General features: G+C 43.6%; 2 protein-coding genes across 5 annotated transcripts; one reads left to right on the forward strand and one right to left on the reverse strand.

Moving 5' to 3' along the window:
• Positions 1 to 972: 972 nt before the first annotated feature.
• LOC133900122 (SWI/SNF complex subunit SWI3C homolog) lies at positions 973 to 10,440 on the reverse strand. Of its 4 annotated transcripts, XR_009906511.1 has the most exons (11): positions 10,293 to 10,440; positions 9,659 to 10,207; positions 9,001 to 9,566; positions 8,108 to 8,462; positions 7,893 to 7,966; positions 7,189 to 7,280; positions 6,913 to 6,983; positions 6,663 to 6,805; positions 2,952 to 3,093; positions 2,267 to 2,361; positions 1,471 to 1,577 (listed from the first exon to the last, which is right to left on the reverse strand). XR_009906511.1 is itself a non-coding variant. In XM_062341253.1 (10 exons), the coding sequence occupies exons 1-9, from the start codon at positions 10,318 to 10,320 to the stop codon at positions 2,296 to 2,298; spliced, it is 1,944 nt and encodes a 647-aa protein (XP_062197237.1). In that variant the 5' UTR covers positions 10,321 to 10,440; the 3' UTR covers positions 1,471 to 1,577; positions 2,267 to 2,295. The 4 variants fall into 4 exon arrangements, 2 of the variants coding, with proteins under 2 accessions (XP_062197236.1, XP_062197237.1); XR_009906510.1 differs by lacking the exon at positions 2,267 to 2,361; XM_062341253.1 differs by lacking the exon at positions 2,952 to 3,093.
• An 8,747-nt stretch (positions 10,441 to 19,187) lies between these two features.
• Positions 19,188 to 19,817, forward strand: LOC133900265 (uncharacterized). The gene has a single exon (XM_062341374.1). The coding sequence runs from the start codon at positions 19,188 to 19,190 to the stop codon at positions 19,815 to 19,817; it is 630 nt and encodes a 209-aa protein (XP_062197358.1).
• The last annotated feature ends 1,586 nt before the right edge of the window (positions 19,818 to 21,403 follow it).

Below are 21,403 nucleotides of genomic sequence, written 5' to 3' on the forward strand. Positions count from 1 at the left end.
CTGACCCGTCTCGGTTCGGGTTGTGCCTACAGTATTGTGCCTCGAACCGGGCCAGTAGGCATGATCTATTTGAACATCTTTAGTTGGCACCACAATCGACGTCCCACCCTGCTCGCTGTGAATTAAACATACCCTTGTGACGCGAATAGAGTTTGGAAGAGAAGAGTGAAGATGTGGCAAGGTAGAGATCTATTGGAAATGGTTTTTGTGAGGTGGAGGAGAAAACCTGAAACTAAGTACCACCTGCTTGGCATTTTATTTTTTCCCTTTTACTTTTGCAGTTTTGTATTGTCTATGTTATGGATGAGCGACAAATTTACTTGAATAGCTTTTTACCTTGGTTTTGCGGTTTCAGAGTAGTGAGCATTGCTGATGCTGTACACGCTGAGCGTATCAAAGTATTAGACCATCTCTAACCATTTTCTTTTACAAGTCTCGTTTCTTTCGTAAAGAGTCTTGCTCGCTTTAACAGTTTTTTTCACGAAGGAAGTTTTTTTTTACGAAAGATTCTCTCTCCTATTTCTTTCACTCTAAGATTCTCTTTTTTTTTTCATAAATTCTTTTGAAAGAAAACTATTGGAAATAAGGAAAAATAAAGGGTATAAGAACGAAAGAAGAGAATGAGAAAAGGAACAAAATAAAAGAAATATATTTAGAATAGTCTTATTTACTGATAGTTATCTGTTCTTAACTCTCTCCCCCTAACATTACAAACTTCTTTCCAGGATGAAACATTTTTCGGCGTGGCATCTCTCTCTTGGAGTGGAGAGGAGAGGAGACCTGAGAGACTGAGACCCTGGACCAGGTCCGTTTTAGCAATTCTGAGTTGCCGGCGTAACAAAGGTACCATTTCACAAGGTGCTGACGACATTTATATTGCAATCGAACTCGTGTGTCATGCTCATGCATATGCCTTACACGCAAGTTTCCAGCCTGCAATATGATGAACATCAAACAAAGGGCACAGCAAAATAGAGATAAAATGCGAACCTGATAAAATAAATACCTATTCGACCAGCACAAGACATCGTATAGATGAATTACAATGATGTGTTTATAAATAATATAAAGCTACAACTGACAAGAATTTCCTGTCTCCTCTATCCTACACTTGAATTGTTTCCAGATGACGATCTCAGTAACTGATGGTGGTTAGCAGCAACCGAATTTGGCATGCCAGAGTTGAACATGATGTTTGATGCCTGTGCGGACGGTTGAGTCTGGTTGGGTGCGAGTGGCAGGCGAGGGCCAAACGAGAGCATCTGCTGCCGCTGATGCAAGAACGGCATCTGGGGATGCACATGCCCCTGCATGTTATTGGTGTACGAGGCTGGCATGCCGGCCTGAGGCATGGAGCCTGGCACAGCCACCGGCCTGGGGTTCATGCTGACTGGATTAGATGGCATGGCGCTGCTGCTTCCAGGCAGACCACTTCCAGTGGAACCTAACAGTGCTGCTCTCATTCGGACGCGGTCCGCTGCAATCCTCTGTCTCACCCTCTCCACTTGCTCACATTCCTTCAAAAGCAAGGTCTCAACTTCCGCAAACTGCTTCAGCTTCAACTCCAACCTCTTTAACTGCAAATTGAATGGTGTTGCAACACTATAAATAGCAATAAAGCCATCCTCGTAAACAGCCTACTAACAAATTATGAAGCATGAACAATGGTGGATCAAAACAATTCTACAAGCTGGTAAAATAACTTTTTGAGCAAATAGCACAAAACTACACTTATTTGGATACACTATCACAAAACTACACTTTTTTGTTTCTATTTAAAAAAACTACACTTCTTTTTGTGTAAATTATCGTATAACTATACCTTTTTTACATTTCACAAAACTACATTTTCTTTGCAACAAATTTTCCTAAAACCACACTTTTGTTAGGCTGAACAGCCTGGACCCACATGGCACACTCATGGAGAGTGAGTATGCCATGTGTGTCCATGATCTTTCAAAGCGTAGTTTTGTGAAAATTTGTTGCAAAAGAAAGTGCAGTTTTGTGATAGTTTACCCCAAAAAAGTGTAGTTTTATGATATTTACTCTAAATTTTAAAAAAGGTAATTTCACTTCGCAAACTCTTTAGACCTCCCAGTGACCAAGCAACTTATATTGAAGCCATCTAAGGTAATATGTTTTAGGACCTTTGTGCTTTGAGGAAATCCAACTAATCAACAAGATTTTACAATCCTGACTGACCTTTGCATTGTTATATTAAGCAAACAATAATTTGACAACAGTTAATCATTTCCAATTCAATGACCTTATTCAGACGGTTCCTGATCCCTTTGACTAAGCACCTTCATCATTTGCCACATCACCATCATCGAAACCCAGCCAGAAACTGGTACATGTTATCTGGTACAGATAGGCCAGGGGTTACCTTGGTTGGGTTCTTCAAAAACCCTAATCTGACTTCAGTTCAGTAAAAAAAGCTCACTACTACTACTTTCTACCACCAATTTAGGCTAGGAAAGTAAACTTAGTCCCAGAGACACCAGACTGCCTTTTTTGAGCTATTTCAAGTTTTCCTTGAAAGGAAACACGGATACCAAGGGACCCAACAAGTCCTAGACTGCCTTTTTAAAGCTAATCTTTTTCCTCGAAGGGAAAGTCAGATGTCAAGGAACAAGGCATGTGCTGGCCATGCAACAATACACTTTAGTTCGGTAGAAATCTATACATCAAATCAACCGCAACAACTGTACCAGCCCAAATTCCCAAAACCAAGAAAATTAAAAACTTTTCCACAGAAAATAAAAGAGTCTTGCAAAAACTAAATAAAAATCCCTAGTGTGTATGTGTGCCTTTATGCATACACACACACATATATATATATATGTGTGTATATATGTGTGTGTGTATGTATATAATTGATTGTTTGATTGGTTGACTGAATAGGTGAGTTAATATAGTGAAGATCGATTCTGCAAGTACACGCAACGTACCTGCAGAATGCCAACCAACCAGCAACCTCTGACGTGCGCACCAACCCCATCGACCGAGCGCGCTCCCACTCACCTACTCCGCGGGTTCACTGGATGACCAAACACATTCCCACCTCGTGAGCAACGATTGCACCAGTTGGAACTATGTGCATAAAAGAGTTACAAGATGTAGTATAGAGTGATTACAACTACAGACATAGAACGGTTACAACTATATGCATCGCGATATTGCAACTTACCTATCCAGACTGACTGATTGTAACTAATTATGATCATATTGCAATCGGCAATATTATAACTGTATTGTTCAACATGATGTAACTAGATTGTCTACCATGTTGTAACTGTAGTGTCTACCATGTTGTAACTATGTTACGTAACTCCGTTACGATCCTAAAACTTCATCAAAATATAATCTTTATGGATCTCATTTTGTTAAGCACATTTTTTTCTAGCAATATGCTTCAAACGGATTTAAAATTGTGTCTGCGGTTCTAGAGATATTGCATTTTAACGATTCGAATCAACAAAAGATTCTCTGGTGGGTGCACGTGACATCAGTAGATTTGATCTCATGGTTTGTTGGCTCACAGAAGGTGCGATTCTGCTCGTTAACTAGCTTGTGCTCAGCGCGGGTCTGTTCTCCGTGTATACATATGAGGAATTAGTTACATGTGTATATTACAAGAGGAATTAGAAAAGGAAAAGAAAAGCTTTTCAGAGTAAAAAGGCCGAAGCCCATCCCTCTTTCCCTCTCTTTCTCTGATCTGGCCCAGCCCAGCACGCCATCTCTCCTCTCTTCTCTGCTCAGTTCGCAGAGGAACAGCCGGCCGCCGCATGCATGGAGATCGTCGAGTCTAAGATGGAGAGCAAGCAACAACCACCAAAACAGATTCACTGGGAAGCTAAGGCCTGCATCGAAATCGACAGAGCCCGAGCTGCTCACGAGATGACATCAAGATTGCATCCGCCAGCCACATAGGAAGGAGATCAAATTCGCGAGATTGAGTTAGAGATAAGCTACGAATCAAAAGAAGGAAGAATCCAAGGACCATACACGAGCTTTTGCCCAAGAGATAAAAATCCGAGGCCGTTTGAATCGTTGGAATCGAGTTTGACCTGTCGCCGTCACCACCTCCTCTTTTCAAATCCGAGTCGTTTAAGAGATAATGGAGCCAACCGTGAATAAATATACGACCCTAGAGCATTGCACAACTTTTGCCTAACTTCCGAAGTCTTTATAACCCTAACTCTGGCGAGAGCTGAAGCTTCAAGCCGCCATTCACCGTCGCTAGCCTCAACCGCGCATTGCCAACGACAACCAGCAGCCTAGTCAAGTTCGCCGTGAGCATGTGGTCCTGTTCCGCCGCTCGTCGGAGCGTTTGGAGCTCGACGATGAGCTTTTCATCATTCACCGGTGACGCGCCGTCGCGGATGCCCTCGGAGCTGCCGTCCTCAGCATTGCGGAAAGAGACAAAGGGAGCCATCCGATCTTGAGTTAACGATTGCGATTAGATGAATGCGTACCGGTTCGCCACATAGATCTAAGCCTTTTGATATGAGATGAACGGTTAGGATTTAATGAATATAACGGCACTGTCATGAGACCTTAACGCCATTTGTTTGTCACGTCACCCGCCACATAGGTTGGCCGCATCAGCGCATATGCACTTGTGGTAGTGCCACATCAGCGGCTGAGCTAACGTGGAATGCACAGTCAGCTTTTGTTTTTTTATTTATTTCTAGATGTTGATGTCATAATTGATACATATTACGCAATAAATAGATTTTCAGTGTAAAAATAATTTTAAAATAATAAAAATAATTAGGGAATTAATTTCTAATAATGTCTTATAGGTTTATTTAATTTTGTTTAATAGTTTTATATAGTTTAATAATTCAAATAAATGCTAGAAAATTCTAGAAAAAATCCTAAAAAATTATAAATAACTTTGGAACTTTTTTAGAAAATTCCTAGCAACATAATTTCATCTGTAGATAATCTTTTTAGCTCTGTTTTGATCTTTATAGAATCATAACTTGTTAACCGTAACTCTGTTTTAACCTATTCTTCCGCTGCATTGTTTGGAAAAGCATGATCTTGTATGTGATGATGTTTGTTGTGTGATATTTGATTCTTTTTTAATCTTTTCCGCGTATGTTGCGAGTAAACACCTACGTTCCCGAGAAGCTAGAAGGATTACAGGATCAAGATTTCGAAGACACAACTGAGTTCAATGAAGACAAGTTGTGTTATTGAACATATTTAAAATGTTTTGTTTTACAAACATGCATGCTAATAAATTGGTCGGAAAACCCAAGAGTTAGGCTTTACCCTAGTTTTCCCTTATCATCCTTACCGCCATAGTATGGTTTTGGATTATGAAAGGGTAGATGATACTTATCCTTGTTTTGGGATGAAAATCATGATAATTGCTCTACGAAATTGATAATAGTCCTATGCAATAATGATAAATATGGAATAATTTTTGTAGCAACAAAGCATAGGGATTTGAGCATGTGGTATGAGGAGACTGATACGAGATGTACGATAGAAAATGTGGTAGTCTTGCTCAAATCTAAGGACCAATTCGTGAGGTGACATTTCTGTGTTTGCAATGCAACCACAAACCTGGTATGGAACAGGCCTAGCCGATTAATTTGCTCTACTCTTAGCATAGTGTAAAACAAGCAGATGAACGGAGAATGGATGAGATTTTCTAGGAACCGTAAGGCGCAAAAAGGGGATTGTAAAGGTTTTGCAGTGGATTCCTAGCGCACATCTCGGAAATCCGTAAGACGCAAAAGCTAGTAGGCACGTGATGAGAGGGGCATTGTAAAGGCTTTGTAGTGGATTCCTAGCGCACATCGCGGAAGTGTGTAAGAGTTTTTCGTCAGCCAACGGATGCTTAACAAATAGGAAGAAATGCCTTGTGGGTAAAGTGTGCAACCTTTGCAGAATGTAAAACTAGTTAATCAGTCATGCTCACAGTTAAGTGTGGCATAGAAAACCTACCATAATTAGAACTTGATGTTTTTGATAGTTTGATCAGCTATGATGGTGGAAATCATAGTTAATGTGTTGTCAATTATAGTGGTGGGAACTATGATAGTGGGTAGAACTTTGGTTGAGGTGTGGAAGAGTGGTTAAGTTAAGATGGTTGGAATCTTGAGGTGGTTTGCTATTTACAGTTGTTATTTAATTAGTATTTTTTTTCAAATGTTTTTATTTAAATGCTATTTTATGCAAAAGAGCCATTTAGCTATATTCTTGTCAAAGCCTTCATATAAATAATATTTTCTTCACAACTTGCCGAGTACGACATGTGCTCACTCTTGTTATCACCAAACACTCAGTTAGAGAAGGTATTGAGGAGTATGCTGAAGATGGATCGTTCCAAGACGCTTTCTACGTCAATCATGCCTGTAGAAGAGTTATAAACGATTAGAGTATTTATAGTTCGTTTAGATTCTACTACAGTTTATTTGGTTCTTCGACCCTTGAAGGTTATTTGTGTAAAACAGTTTATTCGATTAAGGTATGAATATTGTAATGATTATCATCAATGAAGTCGCTATGTGTTGGGATTGATTTCTAGACTTAGCACATATATGAGTTTTGGTTTGTCCCTTAAACCGATCTCGACAGCGACTCACCGCAAATGGAGAAAAAGTTGTGCATGAAAATTTGACAGAAACGTGCGAACTAACCTGATGATTTATTATAGTAGCCACTAGTCTTTGGACTTCGCGTTCCTCTTGATCCGCAAAGAGTTTAGACTTCATTGCTGCTGCTGACAAACCACACATGGCGGCATGTTTCACATTTTCTGGAGAAATGGATGATATGGCACCTGCTTGAAGATCAGATGATTTCTTTAATATTAATATCTTGATAAACAATTAAGTGGGATTTGATAGCAGCATTGACTGTAATAGGAATTAGATACAAAGCAGTTACCATTATGGCTGAGAAAGTTTAGATTTGCACCATTGGCTCTACCATCAGCATGCATGCCTTCTGAACTCACCCTTCAAAGTGTAGCAAAAGATAAGTTGAAACTTAACTCTAGCAGGATAAGGCCAAAAGAACGAGAAACAAACCAAAGGTCTACACAGTAAACATGACGAAAAAGTTTCTATCTCATGTATGAGGACAATATTGCATATTTGAAGTGATAGGTCTTTGATGTTTACTAATGTCTCTAAATTCAAACATTCAGTAAATATGGCTAACCTGGAATCATCATCTCTTGTCAAAAAAGATAATGCTGCATGTGCACATGATGCTGCAACTCTTGGTCCTATTGCAGAGGCCAAAAACGCAACCTACACAACATTTCAGAAAAGTAAGACTTGATATATTACATACACAAAGCAGAGAAGCCTGATTTTTTTTTTTTTTTTTTGTCATCTGGAAATAAATAGTGCAGAGCGCTACATCTAGTGCACCTCTTGCATCCCTAGCCGTGAAAGGGTAAGGGAATTCCTAGGAAACTATTTTAGATAAAGGTATAATTGCAAGAATTTCAGATTGAAACTAAACCTAGAGAGAAATATAACATGAAAAATCAGGATATGCTAACTTCTGGTCTTACTGTACAGAAGCCAAAAATGTAACCTACACAACAGTTCTGAACCGCAAGAGTATCAATTCGAAGTAGCAATTTAGGCTTTTATTTCCAACATTTTCTGTTGTTAAAACAAAAAATGCTGAGCGAAACATAAATGCAAATATAACTTTACCAAGAAGACACCATGTCATTATCCAATAGAAGTTCAGCCAACTATCGATACTACTGACTAGCAGATATAATGCTACTATTGGCACCCAAATATTGAATGGTGTAAACCAATTCTCTCAGCTAAATAAATGGTGCACTGGTTTTCTAAACAACCATTGGTTCTCTAAAGAAATATAAATAGTGAGGGCCTACTCACCAGCGACATGACCGGATTAGAAGAATTAATGAACGGAAGCTGGTTTCCATGTTGAATACTTTGGAGTGGATTTCCTAAGGAGTGAACACAAATACCAGCATTCAAAATGGAAGGAATAAGGCATGATTTAGAACAGGAGGAAAATAGCAAAAGGGTAGACAGTAAATAAATAAAAATATGAATTTAGCTGACAGAAAATTAATGATATAAAACACCTGAAGTGCTGCCGTTGGAATCTGAATGTGGATAACCATTGCTTTGTGCCCTAAACAGCACAGGTGCATTATGTACCTCAACGTTTTCTAATAAACCATCCTCCACTGGAAGCCGAATAAAATGGTAAATACATTGTGCCTTTGATTTTGTTACAACATGCCCTGCAATGTCATCCCAGTTGTCACTGTACTTCTCAATGCCCTCCAACAGCAATAATGTTTCTTCATCAGTCCATTTATCACTATCATTTTGTGATCCATCTTTATTCCCATCCACTCTCTGGAAATCTAAGCTAGAATGCCCAGTAATATATCTCGCATCATGGAAGCAATCAGAGCACAGAGCAATATCTGCCTGCTCAGCCAGTTAAAACACACTTGTTATTGCTAACTTTGGACCCACAAAATAAAAACAAACAAAGGAAGACCAGTATTGCATTAAAATTGAAACACAGCCCAAGCAATTCAGATAAGTTACACTGCACCTAAAGCAAGTACCCTCACATCACAAATATTGGACACTTAAGTAATATTTGGTTACTTTGGTATCTAAATGTTCTTTCCCAAATTACAAATGTCAAATAGTAAAAATTACTAATACGGGCTTTCAGCACTACGTCGCATACCAAAGGATTGAAAAACCCTATGTGAACAAGTTCAACAGAAAATCATAGTCTTTCTACGCTCAACAAACACTTGGGCAACAACTTGCTAATCTGTAAAACAAGACTACCACAGCTTTCTGTGATGTAGTATCAGGATCTTTGAAAGATACAATTTTTAGCATGAGTGTCAAATGAAAGTAAAAGCAATACTTCCAAAGATGCAGATAAGTGTTTCTACACAAGACATACAAGATAAAACATATAAATGAAGATTCCAAAAATACACACCTCCTTTTGCGATTGGTAATGCAAACTTGGCAAAGGCTGCAAGCAATAACTGCAAGAGCTCTCTGACAAACGCTCCCTAATCTTTCCATTCAAGTCTGCGAACGCAGCATCGAAATCCGCCACCTCTGAATTCGATGAAGATGATGCCAACGAAGAAAAGTCCTCTGCTTGGAGGCTACATTTCGGCCGGTCAAACAAAATTAGGCCATCAATAGATTTCAATGGCGCCGTAAGCAATTGTAATTCTCCTGTTGGTTCCTCCCTTAGAAGCGACGTTGCCATCCTCAGGCCACGGTGCACTGATCCAGTCGCAAGGTAATTGATGATCCCCCAAGTGTCCAAGAACCTAACAATCCTACTCAGATCATACAGTTCACCTGTACTCCCAACAAGCCCCTGGCACTCAGCAAAAGCAAGCCTCTTGCCTGGGTTCTCTAAGTATTTCACGATAACTTTATTCCTTAACAGGACATACTTCTCCGGAGTGTGCCCTGGAGACTTCCCTGTAAAGAAGTGCGGCACGACCTGCCTTTCTAGCCTATGCACTGTCCCCGGGGAGAACCAATCTACAGATTACAAACCAATTCATAAGTACTTAAATTAGCACATGTTTCCCAGTATAGCTCAGCGATCCATGTTTACATAGCGAAGAGCATACCTGAGTGCTTGGGGACGACATGGAGGCGGCCCTGGAACTGCTTGGGCACGACATGCCCCTCCATTAGGGGAGGCGGCGTGCACACATACAAGGACGGCCTGTCGGGGTCTGTGGAAAGGGCGGGGTGGTCTGGAAGCACCCCAGAGAGCACCTGCAGCTGCCCATGCGAGATGTTCTCTAGCACCGGGGGTGCCACGGCGGAGATGTTGCCGCAATACGAATATCGCTCGGCCGCGAGCAGGGCGAGGGCGGACGGGTGGGGCCGGTTGACCACGCGGCGTTTAGCGGCGGGGAAGGCGGAGATGGCCTCGGCCGAGGGCAGCACCTCGGCCTCGCGGAGGTCGAGCACGGGGTCGTCGGACGCCGCGGCCTCTGATGGGACTTCGCCGCCGTTGGCTCCGTCCGCGGCGGCAGCGGGGACGGCGTTGTCATCGTCCTCGTTCGTGGCGGCGTAGTCGGACTCGTCGGAGTGGTCGGCCGCGGAGGCGAAGGTGGAGGGCTTGGAAGGGGAGGGGGACGCGTTGAGGTTACGCTTCCGCTTGCGCGAATCTGGGAGTTAGGGTTCGGAGGGGGGGCAAGGTTTATTTCCCGCGTTGGAGAATTAGGGCTCCGAGAAAGGGTTGGATGCACGAACCTGAGGTCGAAGAGGCCTTGCGCGGCATCGTCGTCGTGGCGGCGGCGACGGCGACGACCTGAGGTCGATGGGGAAGGAAGGGAAGCACGTGCCGTTTGGATATGGGGAAATGGATGGTGGGGATGGGACATGGCTGCTAGTATAGACAAACCCATGTTTGGATATCGGGAATGGGATAAGAGCAAAGTTCGGGAATGAGAATAACGAGCTCATATCCCACCAGTTGAAACCCAGTGGGATGAGTGGGATAGAGAAGTGGACCCAAACGGAGCTTCGTCGCTATTGCCGCCGCTGCCGTCTGTGCTTGCAGTCTGACCTCCTCGCCTGCATACGCTCCCCACCTATCGCCCCCCTCCCTCCCCCAAGCACTGCCATCTGCACTCGCTTTTGTTTACCATAGTTGTCCCTGGTCGCCTGCTCTTGCTTCCACGGGCGCCGTTTACGCATGCCACTAGAAAGACGTCGTAGGCCACTCGATCCCAATCACAACCTAACGCTGAAGCCCGCGCTTAATGTTCCAAGCACAATGGCACTGTAGATCTTGCTTGCAGCTTGCCGTAGGTCTCGCTGGAGACAAGCTACTCTAGCTTTGTTTCCCGCTGCGAACTAAGGTAAGTCTTGTTTTCAATTCTGATTATAGATTATAACTTCAAAAGTAAAAATAAAAATAAATAATCATAATATAAATACTAATTTTTATAATTTATAAGTTAAGTTATACTATAAAATCTCACAATTCATAATTTAATGAATTTTTTTTTTCACAAATTCTACATAATAAACCGAATTCTCACCATCTCAAACTAAAATAAACCAATCCTAATGTTTGAAGTCTCTGTATGGACAGGACAACTCCTTCCACTAGCCTACTATATAGAGAGAGATGACACCTTGTTGCATTTAGAATAAGTCCTTACATGTTATTATGTCATATCACACATCTCATACATACATGGTTAGAAAATCCTTTACATCTTTGCACCAGAGTTCATGCCTTTACCTCTCTTACATACATACACTTGCCTACACATGTACATGTCCTCACATACATGTTCTCATATATACATACACATACACACACCTACATACACACACTTGTATTGTGCATCCATCCCTCGTTAGTAGTGTAACACCATGTGTTTTAGCATTTAACAAAAATCACTAAAAAAATTGAACTTTTTAAAATTTTGAAACAAATTAAACCAAATGTGGTTAAAAATTAGCAAGTATCCCCAACATGCTTTGAATTCAAATTTCCAAAATTAGAAAACTTGTACAAGGTCCATCATAATGCATTTTGGAGTTCTCTAATTTTATTTGGATTCTATTAGCAAGTTCATTCAAATTTGAGCTTTCTTTGCCTTTTTGTAATTCTTAAAATAATTTCTAAAATCCTAAGCCCATTCGAGCTGAAACCCACCCCTCAATCCTCTCTCCATTCAGTTTCAACCTAGCCCAATTATCCTTCTCTTCCTTTCCTTCATTTTCTTGTGGGGTTGCGACCCTCTCCTCCCCATCTTTGGGTCCAACTTGGCCCAACCACTCCTCGATCCAGCCCACCACGGCCCATTCCCACTCCGCAACTGCATCCCGCCGCTTGCTGACGCACGGGGCCCATCAGCCCATCGTCTTGCTCCCGACAACACGTGGCGCCCATCCCTCCCTATGGCCTCTCTCTCACTCTCCGGGGGATTTGCCCAGTTGCTACTAATTTAGCTACATTTTGACAAAATGCCACTCCTCTATCACTGACATATGAGGCAATCTGTGTCAATGACATATGAATCAAGATGGCAAATCTTCAAAATGCCACTAAATTAGTGACATACAAGCAATTTTTCTCTCCCCTCCCATCACTACGCCAGCTCTGGCTACGAGCTCCACGTGGGCGCCGGAGACCCGCTGATCCGTCGTACCCCAGATGACCCGTGGGCACAGGAACCGGTTCCTCTAACTTTACAAGGGTAAAGTCATAGGGAAACTGTGATTTACAGTCGAATACTACAGCACGAGCATTGTTTATGAGAACATTGCGCTGATTTTACTGTAGCATGGATACTATAGCATTACATCGTGCTTGTCCATTTTCAACCCAACGGCTCACAACAGACTAAAGTCACGGTACTGTGCTTCTCTAATTTTTCTCGGCAGAGGATCCTCTTTCGTGCGCACTAGACAGAAAACCCAAAAACTCCGGTAGAGAACCCACCACCACCCATGCCTCCCTGTCGTGTGCCATCTCTATCTCTCCTCCTGATATTTTCCTAGAGAGAACCGCCTTACTGTTCCGCACCGCTGTTCTCCAGCTATAAAGAGGCCACACCAAGCTACTTTCTTACTCTTCTCCATTCTCTCCATCACCATTTTCACCCAAGCTCTTTCCCCCCAAATCCCTCTTCCCTCTTGGCTTCGGCGGATTCCGTCATGCGCGACTGACGCTTTGGCAAGCTCCTCCCTATATGTCAGGACTAGAATACCATCAATCGAGCTTGATCAATAGGAGAGCGACAGGTTAATGTGCATGTAACTAAGTTGCTTATTTTTATTGTTACTGACCGACAAACGGTAAATCGCCTGGCGCTGTTATAAGCCGGGGAAACGAGATGAAAATGGTATGGAATGAGAAAGAACAGGGCGGCGAGGGGTTCCTCTGGACCTCGTCGGATATCTCGTGCCTAACCTCTATCTGATCCTCTTGATTCCATGTTCTTCCTATGGACTTCTCCCTTCTTCCTTAGATCGCCACTGAGTCTATAACATTCTGGTATCAGAGCCTTGCGCTCTCCACCTGCTCGATGATTTACCCCACCACTGGAGTTCTCGGATCTGGCGACATCCGGGCGTCCCGACGAGAACCCCTATCTCAAGTCGTGGTTCAAGATGCGCTATCAGCAACAAACAACGACGATGGAGAATCAGTTTGCGAAGTTCTTGAAGAAGTACAACAAAGACTAAGAAGAGTAGAAGAGGCGAATGGAGACGATCTAGCAAACGGTGAACACACTGAAGCACAGCGAGGAACAAGTGGAGATCTTGCACAAGATGGTGGAGGATCTACGACATTAGGTGGACTGGATTTAGCAACACCCGGGATTGAGGGAACCTGTACATGAACCAGAAAAGGAGCAAGCGCCTGATCTCACTAATCGGGAACAATCCACGGCAATCCTAGGAGTGACTCCGGTGATCCACGAGCCTATTGGCCACCACGTTGAATGTGAACACCAGGGGCCAGCATATGGGTTGGTTACGACCTAATTGCCCACCCCAGTTAGAGGTACGCAGGGCGTGATTCAATTCGATTCACAATTTCTCAATGTGTCTAGAGATAATTACACGCCGTACTCTCATCGGAGTGTGGGATCTAGTTTTGGAAATCACATACTAAAGCTTGATTTTCCTTATTTAGGGGGGGGATCCTCAATTATGGAAGAAGAGGTGTGAGGATTACTTTGGAGTGTAGGCAATCTTCCCAGAACTCTGGTTTCAGGTGGCCACATACCACTTCGTCGGGAACACCACCATCTGGTTGCAAGCTCAGAAGGGTTTCTCTTTGTGGATGGATTTGTGCTCTCATGTCAAGGATTGTTTCGACCGTGATCAGTATCAAGAGATCATCAGGCAATTGTTTGAAGTCTGGCAACTTGGTTCTTATAATCCGATGTTCTTCACCACGCGGTTTATAGATGGCCTCAGAGATGACATCCATGGCATGATACTATTACATCGACCGAAAGACCTGGACACGGCCTACTCTCTAGCATCTATGCAGGAAAGTAATCATGGTGCCTAGCGTGCCTATTCAAGCAAATTTGATCATGAACCTGGACCCTGCACTAGAGCTCTTGTGATGTCTATATTGTTGGCTTGGCTAGCGCCAGAAGGGCAAGTGATTGTCGTGGTGTTGAAGGTGCAAAAGTGTTAGAGAAACGGGCATCGAAGAATCAACTCTCCACACTACGCGCTTACCGACGGGCCAGGGGCCTTTGCTTCAAATTTGGGGAGCGCTAGGGGCAAGGATACAGGTTTGCGCCCACGGTATAGCTACATGTAGTTGAAGAATTGCTAGACATGCTTCAACAAGGTAAAGGAAGAGCTGTCAGAGCAAATAGTTGAGGATTCTGAAGATGAAACACTGATGTCCCTATCAAATGCTGCAGCAAAAAGGGGTGAAAGATTTAAGACTGTCAGATTGTGTGGGATGATCGATGATCTAGAAATACTGATTTTAGTAGACTCGGCTAGCTCTCATAGTTTCATAAATTGACAGATTGCAGCTAGATTGTCTAGACCAAGAATAGAAATCTCTCCTATTTTAGTGAAGGTAGCTGATGGAGGTATATTAAGGTTGTCGGTGTCATAGGTAAGGGGGTGCCCCATGTGGCGGGTCCTGCGCCATGAAGTATCAGTGTGCAGTAGGTATTGTCAAGACCACGACGAAGTGTCAGCGTGCGCCGATCAAGTCTCATTTAATGTTGCCTACTTGAGTATTTTTTGCCTACTTGAGTATTTTTTTTCCTTCTTCAGGCACATGCTTTTAGCGTGGCATGGTCGTGGGGCGGTGCAGAATTGCAGTGACATGTCCTGTAGCATTTAATGCAACGGGATGGTCTGACGGGTGAGCATGACGACGTTCGGTGATGGTATAGGACGAGCAGGATGACTAGAGAAGGGTAGGCACGCCTATCAAATGTCATGATATTCTAGGGGTAGTTGGCTCCATTATGGGCAGGTCTACCGCAGGATTTGGAACGATTCGGTTGTTTGTGCATCTTTCCCCCTGGTATATAAAGAGGTCGAGATGGTGTTTATAGAGAGAGATAGACATTCTGTAACAAGTTCATCTATTTCATAAGACAATACACATGACATAGGGCTATTATCTCATGGGAGGCCTGAACCTGGATAAACCTCGGTGTTATTGAGTCCAAGTTGATACACACGTGTAGGAAACAGAGATCAACGCGCACGTCGTCTGGTATACCCTGAATTATTGTCAAGGATCACCCCTGACAGTTGGCGCGCCAGGTAGGGGTGTGTTTTTTCGCGTTTCTATAGACATTGATACTATGGTTGGGCTACCTGTGACCAGATCCTCGACTAGTTTGGAGTCCTATTTCGAGCGACGGTCACGAGGTTTTCGTTATGGGATATGACCCAAATGAGCCCGGTGTGCTCCAAGCATGGAATACCAAAGTCTGAGAACTCCGAGCCCAAGAGGGAGGTTTGCATGGTGGCCCATGCAGCAGGGGGCAACAGCGACGCTCGTGTTGCGGGAAACCCAGGACGTAGGCCAAGAGGGAAACCCAACTGGCACTAGGCATGGGAGAGGTCCTACCTTGCCCCAGCAATAGCAATGCCGCCTGAAGGAGCGCCTGCATGAAGAGGAGACCGTGGCGGCTTCCTTGATTAGGCCATCACGCTACACGAGGAACGCAAACGTTGGGGGCTCCTCCCCTCGCGATGTTTCACCACTCCACGGTTAGCAGCTTGACTACGAGGCCATGACCCCCGCTCAGAACCTACAGACTGCATGGGTAATTCTTAGTCATCCACCTGTGGTAGTACCGGAAGGTTCGCCGGTGGCACCATGGATATGCGACCTCGCCCTTTTAGTAGAGACCGCTTAGCGCTAGATCGTGGCAACAACCACCCAGTCCTCCATAAGGAATGATCGGGATCATGGTCAGCCAGGGTCACAATGGGCTCCGGTGTAGGAGGAAACCCACGCTCCCTCAGCGGCAGGGAGTATGAGGTGACCCCCACCACGCCAGGGCAGTCCGCTTGTAGAATATGAGGGCTTTTTGTCTAGAACGAGAGCAACCTCTGCACTTGGTATAAAACGCTTGCTGGCGATATGGGACTCGCTACTGGTCGTAAACCAAGTGCAAAAGGTGTTTCAGTGCTTTGACCCGACAATGATGGTATACCTCGCTAAAGTGAGAAGGTTGGAGCAATGCTTCATCGGTTTCGATGTTAAGCATTTTTTGCATAGGGATAACTTTGTCACCGACGAGCTGGCCCATCTAGCTTCTTCTCACGCACCTATCCTAGTCGAAATATTTGAAGGAAGACTCACACAACCATCCACCGCGGTCTTGGGCCAATATGAAGGGGATACTCCACTTGGAAACAGAGCACCCGAGGTAACTCTTTCGGAGGCAACGCCTTCCTTGTTGCAGTCCTCGGGGGGCCATTATGTGGTCGCCCAGCTTGATTCGGATATGACTTGGATGGATCAGATCAGGGGAAGATCCAAAGGGTGGCACAGGTGGGCCATGGACCACCCTAATATTTTGCTATGGCCCAAGGCCCATCGACGGATCCTCCCATTTGTTGTTCGGCCTTGTTCGTTCGGCCATTCATCCACCTGCAGCGCTGCCGGCTTTGGTTCTGAGTCCCGAGTGCCGTCCGGCTGTTCGCAGTCTGCTCCGCGCCTCTGCCGCTCGGCGCTTGCCGTTGCCGTCCGCCCGTGCCTATCGACTCTGCAGCGCCGCCGACTTGGCTCCTAAGTCCCATGTCCCGTCTGGCCATTCGCAGTCCACTCCGCACCTCCACTGCTCAACACTCGTTGTTGCCGTCCGCCCGTGCCTACCAACTCTCCAGCACCGCCAGCTTCGCTCCTGAGTCCTGAGTCCTATCCATAGTCTGCTCCGCGCCTCCGCCGCTCAGTGCTCGCCGTTGCCATCCGGTGTCCGCTGGTGCCTACCGTCCAGGTGCGTGCTCCGTTTACTTCCCCGCCAAGTCTCTCCCTCACCGCCACCACCGATTCGGCGCATTTGCTTCTGCCCCTGAAGGGCTCATTTGTGGCTCACGCAAAGGAACCTGGACCAGCTCAAGGTGCTCTCCACCAAGCTCAAGGCCAAGACCATCCGCGCTGTGCTGAGCCGCTAAGGCGCCATCCCAGATTCCCAGTCACTCTCCGCCACCAGTTAAATAGATCTCCCAGTCACAAATGTATTGTAATGTGGTATTTATTGCAAATTTATTAGTGAGGATCTAGGTTTTGTTGGAAGCAGCATAGCAGGTGCAATGTATGGACACATCAGTATGATTTACATAACTATCAATTTGTGTCTGAATCTGATAAATTGAGTATTTTTATTGTAGAATTATTGAAACATGAAGAGGAATGGAGACATTGCATCTCTTTTTTGGAAACATACAGCAAACAAGATCGCCTCTTCTTCATCTCCTGATTGGGGCTGTGGCAGAAGAGCAAACTCAAGAACAAGAAGGCACGCCAAAGCAAGAGACAGTAATTGAAGAAATTGTGAATCTGATGCCATCTTCTCCACCATCTATTCCACTTGAAGATGTCTCACCACCGCCACTGATTTATGATATTAATCGTCTTCCACATGATCCTGGGGAAAGACTACCCATTGTAAGTTATCCTATCAATGATCAAGATGCAATTCGAAGAGCATATAGTCTTAAAGGTCCATTCCAACCTTATGCGCATGATTTTGCAAAAAGAAAAATTGGAAATAGAGATCAGCAATTCACTCCTTTATAGTTTCATAAATATCATTGGCTTGAATATAATATCAAGAAGGAATCTGTATTTTGCTTTGTATGTTACTTGTTCAAAAAGGAAAAAAGTAAGGGCAAGGGGACTGATGCATTTATTAAAGGTGGTTGGAGAAATTGGAATAGAGGAGAGAAAGCACTTGATAAACATGTGGGTGGTGTAACAAGTGTGCACAATGTAGCTCAAGAGAGATACAACTATTTGTCAATCCTAGTGCAGGAATTGATAATCAAACTGTGAAGCTGAATAATGAGGATCTACGTCTTTACAAGATCAGGTTGACTTATTCACTTAGATGCTTGAAGTTTCTTTTGCATCAAGGATTAGCATTCCGTGGACATGATGAAAATGAAGAGTCTAGCAATAGAGGAAACTTCCTTGAACTTTTGAAATGGCTGGCAGCAAATAGTGAAGAGGTGAATAAGTATATTTTGAAGAATTGTCTAGGTAATTGCACCTTAACTTGCCCAGAGATACAAAAGCAAATATTCAATATTGTGCCATAGAAATTAGAAAGCAAATTATTGAAGAACTTGGTGATGAGCACTATGTTATTCTAGCTAATGAGTCTAGTGATGTATCACATAAAGAACAACTAGCTCTTTGCTTACGTTATGTTAATAGACTGGGAGGGTCATTTGAGCACTTTCTTGGAGTTGTTCATGTAGATGATACTACTTCTTTATCACTTAAGGAAGCAATTCAAGCTTTACTTGTTAGTCACCATTTGACTATAACTCAAATCCGTGGTCAAGGGTATGATAAAGCTAGCAATATGAAAGGAGAGATTAAAGGGCTAAAAATATTGATCATGAAAGAGTCACCTTCTGCTTATTATGTCTATTGTCTTGTTGAGTATTATTGGAGTTTCTTGTAAGCGTCATGGCATGCTTCGAAATGTTAGACTTCAGAATATCTTGAAAGCACTTGAATATGCTGAACTAGAAACTGGGAGTGGATTAAATCAAGAGATGGGGTTAGCTAGGCCCGGTGAGACTCGGTGGGGCTCTCATTACCAAACTATTGTCAACATTATTGCTATGTATCACATAATCTGTGAGGTATTCATAACTCTTGGAGAAGATACTTCACAAAGGGGTGATTGGCTGAAAATACATACTATGGTTGGAGTATTTGAGTCATTTGACTTTATTTTCAGTGCACACTTGATGCTTGTCATTCTTGGATACACAAATGATTTGTCCCAGTGTTTGCAAAGAAGAGATCAAGATTTTCTTAATGCAATGTCACTTGTTAGTTTGGCAAAGAGTAGAATGCAACAATTGAGGTCTGATGGGTGGGATGCATTCCTTCAAAGGGTCACTTTGTTTTGCAACAAACATGGCATCGAAGTTCCTGCAATGGAGGGTAATTATGTGCCTTATGGAAGATCAACATGGTTTGCTCGAAACCAAACAAATGATGACCACTTTAGAAGAGAAGTATATATTGGGGTCATTGATCAAATTAATCAAGAGCTTGACAATCAGTTTGATGAGGTTAATATGGAGTTGCTTTCTTGTATGTCGACCTTGAATCTTGCCGACTCATTTGCCTCTTTTGATGCAGACAAGGTACATAGAATTGTTGAGTTTTACGCTAATGATATTTCAAGCACCGACTTGATAAGACTTGAAATAGAACTTGATAACTATATTGATGACATGAGGAGAGATGATAGCTTCAAAGGCATAGACAACCTTGTGGACCTCTCAATTAAGCTTGTTGAAACAAAGAAACATAAAGTTTATGATTTGGTGTACTTGCTTCTCAAATTGGTATTGCTTCTACCGGTGGCGACGGCAAGTGTTGAAAGGGTATTTTGTGCAATGAGTTTAGTCAAGAGTAAGTTGAGAAATAGGATGGGTGATGGTCTTTTGGATGATTGTCTAGTCACATTCATTGAGCGAGATATTTTCTTCAAAGTGAATGAAGATGATATAATCGAGACTTTCATGACCATTAGAAGGCGTAAGACCAACAAGAATTAGTATTGTAATCTTCTTTGAGACTTGTACCGTGTTTTTTATAGTCTTTAGATGGGTGATAGTCTTTTTAACGCAAATTTCAGACTTTTATGTTGGTAAAATTTCAGACTTGTATCGTATTTTTGGTAAAATTCTATACTTATATGTTGGCACATTATATTTGTGGTACTAAAAAATTTTTATGTTAAGTTGGACCACCCTTATCCAAAATCCTGGATTCGCCACTGGATCAGATGTTGGCATACCTACAAAAATGAACAATCCCTGACGATGATGCGTCAGCATAAAGGGTCATGCGACAAGCCCGCAAATACTCCCTAATAGAGGAACGCCTTTGCCGTAGTGGGAGCAACAATCTTTTACTGAAATGCATCACTCAGGAAGAGGGGAGCACAGAGCACCCTCTGATATCCACGGAGGCATATGTGGTAGCCATGCTTCATACCGCACTCTGGTCGGAAAAGTGTTTCGACAAAGATTCTATTGGCCCTCAACCCTCTAAGATGCTTGCGAGCTGGTGAAATAGTGCAAGCCGTGCCAGTACCATGGCCGACAGACCAACCTACCAGTCCAAACACTGCACACCATACCACTCTCTTGGTCTTTCGCTGTCTGAGGCTCGATATCGTGGGACTATTCCCTAAGGCCCCTAGTGGTTTTGAATTCCTGTTTGTGCCAGTCGACAAGTTCACTAAGTGGATCGAAGTCGAGACTGTCAGGAAGATTACTGACGCAGCGGCGATAAAGTTCATACGAGGGTTGGTAGTGCAGTTTGATAGTCAAAACCGTATAATTGCGGATAATAGGACTCATTTTGCCAGTAGCGCTTTTAGAGACTACTATGAAGAGATTGGGACCAAAGTTTGCTACGCGTCAGTTGCACACCCCAAAGTAATGGACATGTCGAAAGGGCAAATGGGATGATAATGTAATGGGTCAAAACCTGGGTCTTTGATCGTCTTAAGAGTTATTCAAGATGCTGGGTGGACGAACTCCCCACTGTACTCTGGCCGCTGTGAATAACCCCTGGCAGGGCTACGGCCAAAACTCCCTTTGGTCTTCTGTGCTGAGGCAATGCTCCCCTTTGAGATCGCCCTCTAGTCTCCCCGAGTGACCAGCTACTCGAACGACAACTAGGTGGCGTGACGGGAGGATGACATAAACCTGGTCAAAGAGTTTCCCGAACACGCTCTAATACGAGCAGCTCAATACCAACAGAGCCTCAAGTGCTACCACAACCACAAGGTGCAGGGGTGGACACTGGTCGTAGGTGACCTCGTCCTTAGGCAGGTACAGAATAAGGCAGGCCGAAACAAGCTCTCCCCCAAGTGGGAGGGGCCCTACAAAGTGGTCAATGTTACCCGACCTGGTGCAGTCAAGTTAGATATGGAGGATGACCATGAATTGCATAACTCGTGGAAGATAGCCTAGTTGTACAAGTTCTATGTGTAAGGCTGCTTGAAAATGAGCCATTTTTTCTGTTTTGCAGGATCTTTCGGATGAGCGTGGAGCATAACCCATAAGTTTTTCCGATTCGAAGACAAAATTCTCTGTTTTGTAGGATCTCCTAGACAAGAACGGTCTCCCGT

The sequence above is a fragment of the Phragmites australis genome, chromosome 19 (assembly GCF_958298935.1).
Source record: "Phragmites australis chromosome 19, lpPhrAust1.1, whole genome shotgun sequence".
NCBI lineage: Eukaryota > Viridiplantae > Streptophyta > Magnoliopsida > Poales > Poaceae > Phragmites > Phragmites australis.

Bases quoted from the DNA above. Each gene is read 5' to 3' on its own strand.
- LOC133900122 (XM_062341252.1), bottom strand. From the start codon at position 10,320: ATGCCGCGCAAGGCCTCTTCGACCTCAG. The intron at 10,208-10,292 runs GTTCGTGCATCC...CCTAACTCCCAG, and splicing joins CAAGGCCTCTTCGACCTCAG to ATTCGCGCAAGCGGAAGCGT. The intron at 7,281-7,892 runs GTGAGTAGGCCC...AATGTTGTGTAG, and splicing joins CTAATCCGGTCATGTCGCTG to GTTGCGTTTTTGGCCTCTGC.
- LOC133900265 (XM_062341374.1), top strand. From the start codon at position 19,188: ATGGAGGGTAATTATGTGCCTTATGGAAGATCAACATGGTTTGCTCGA.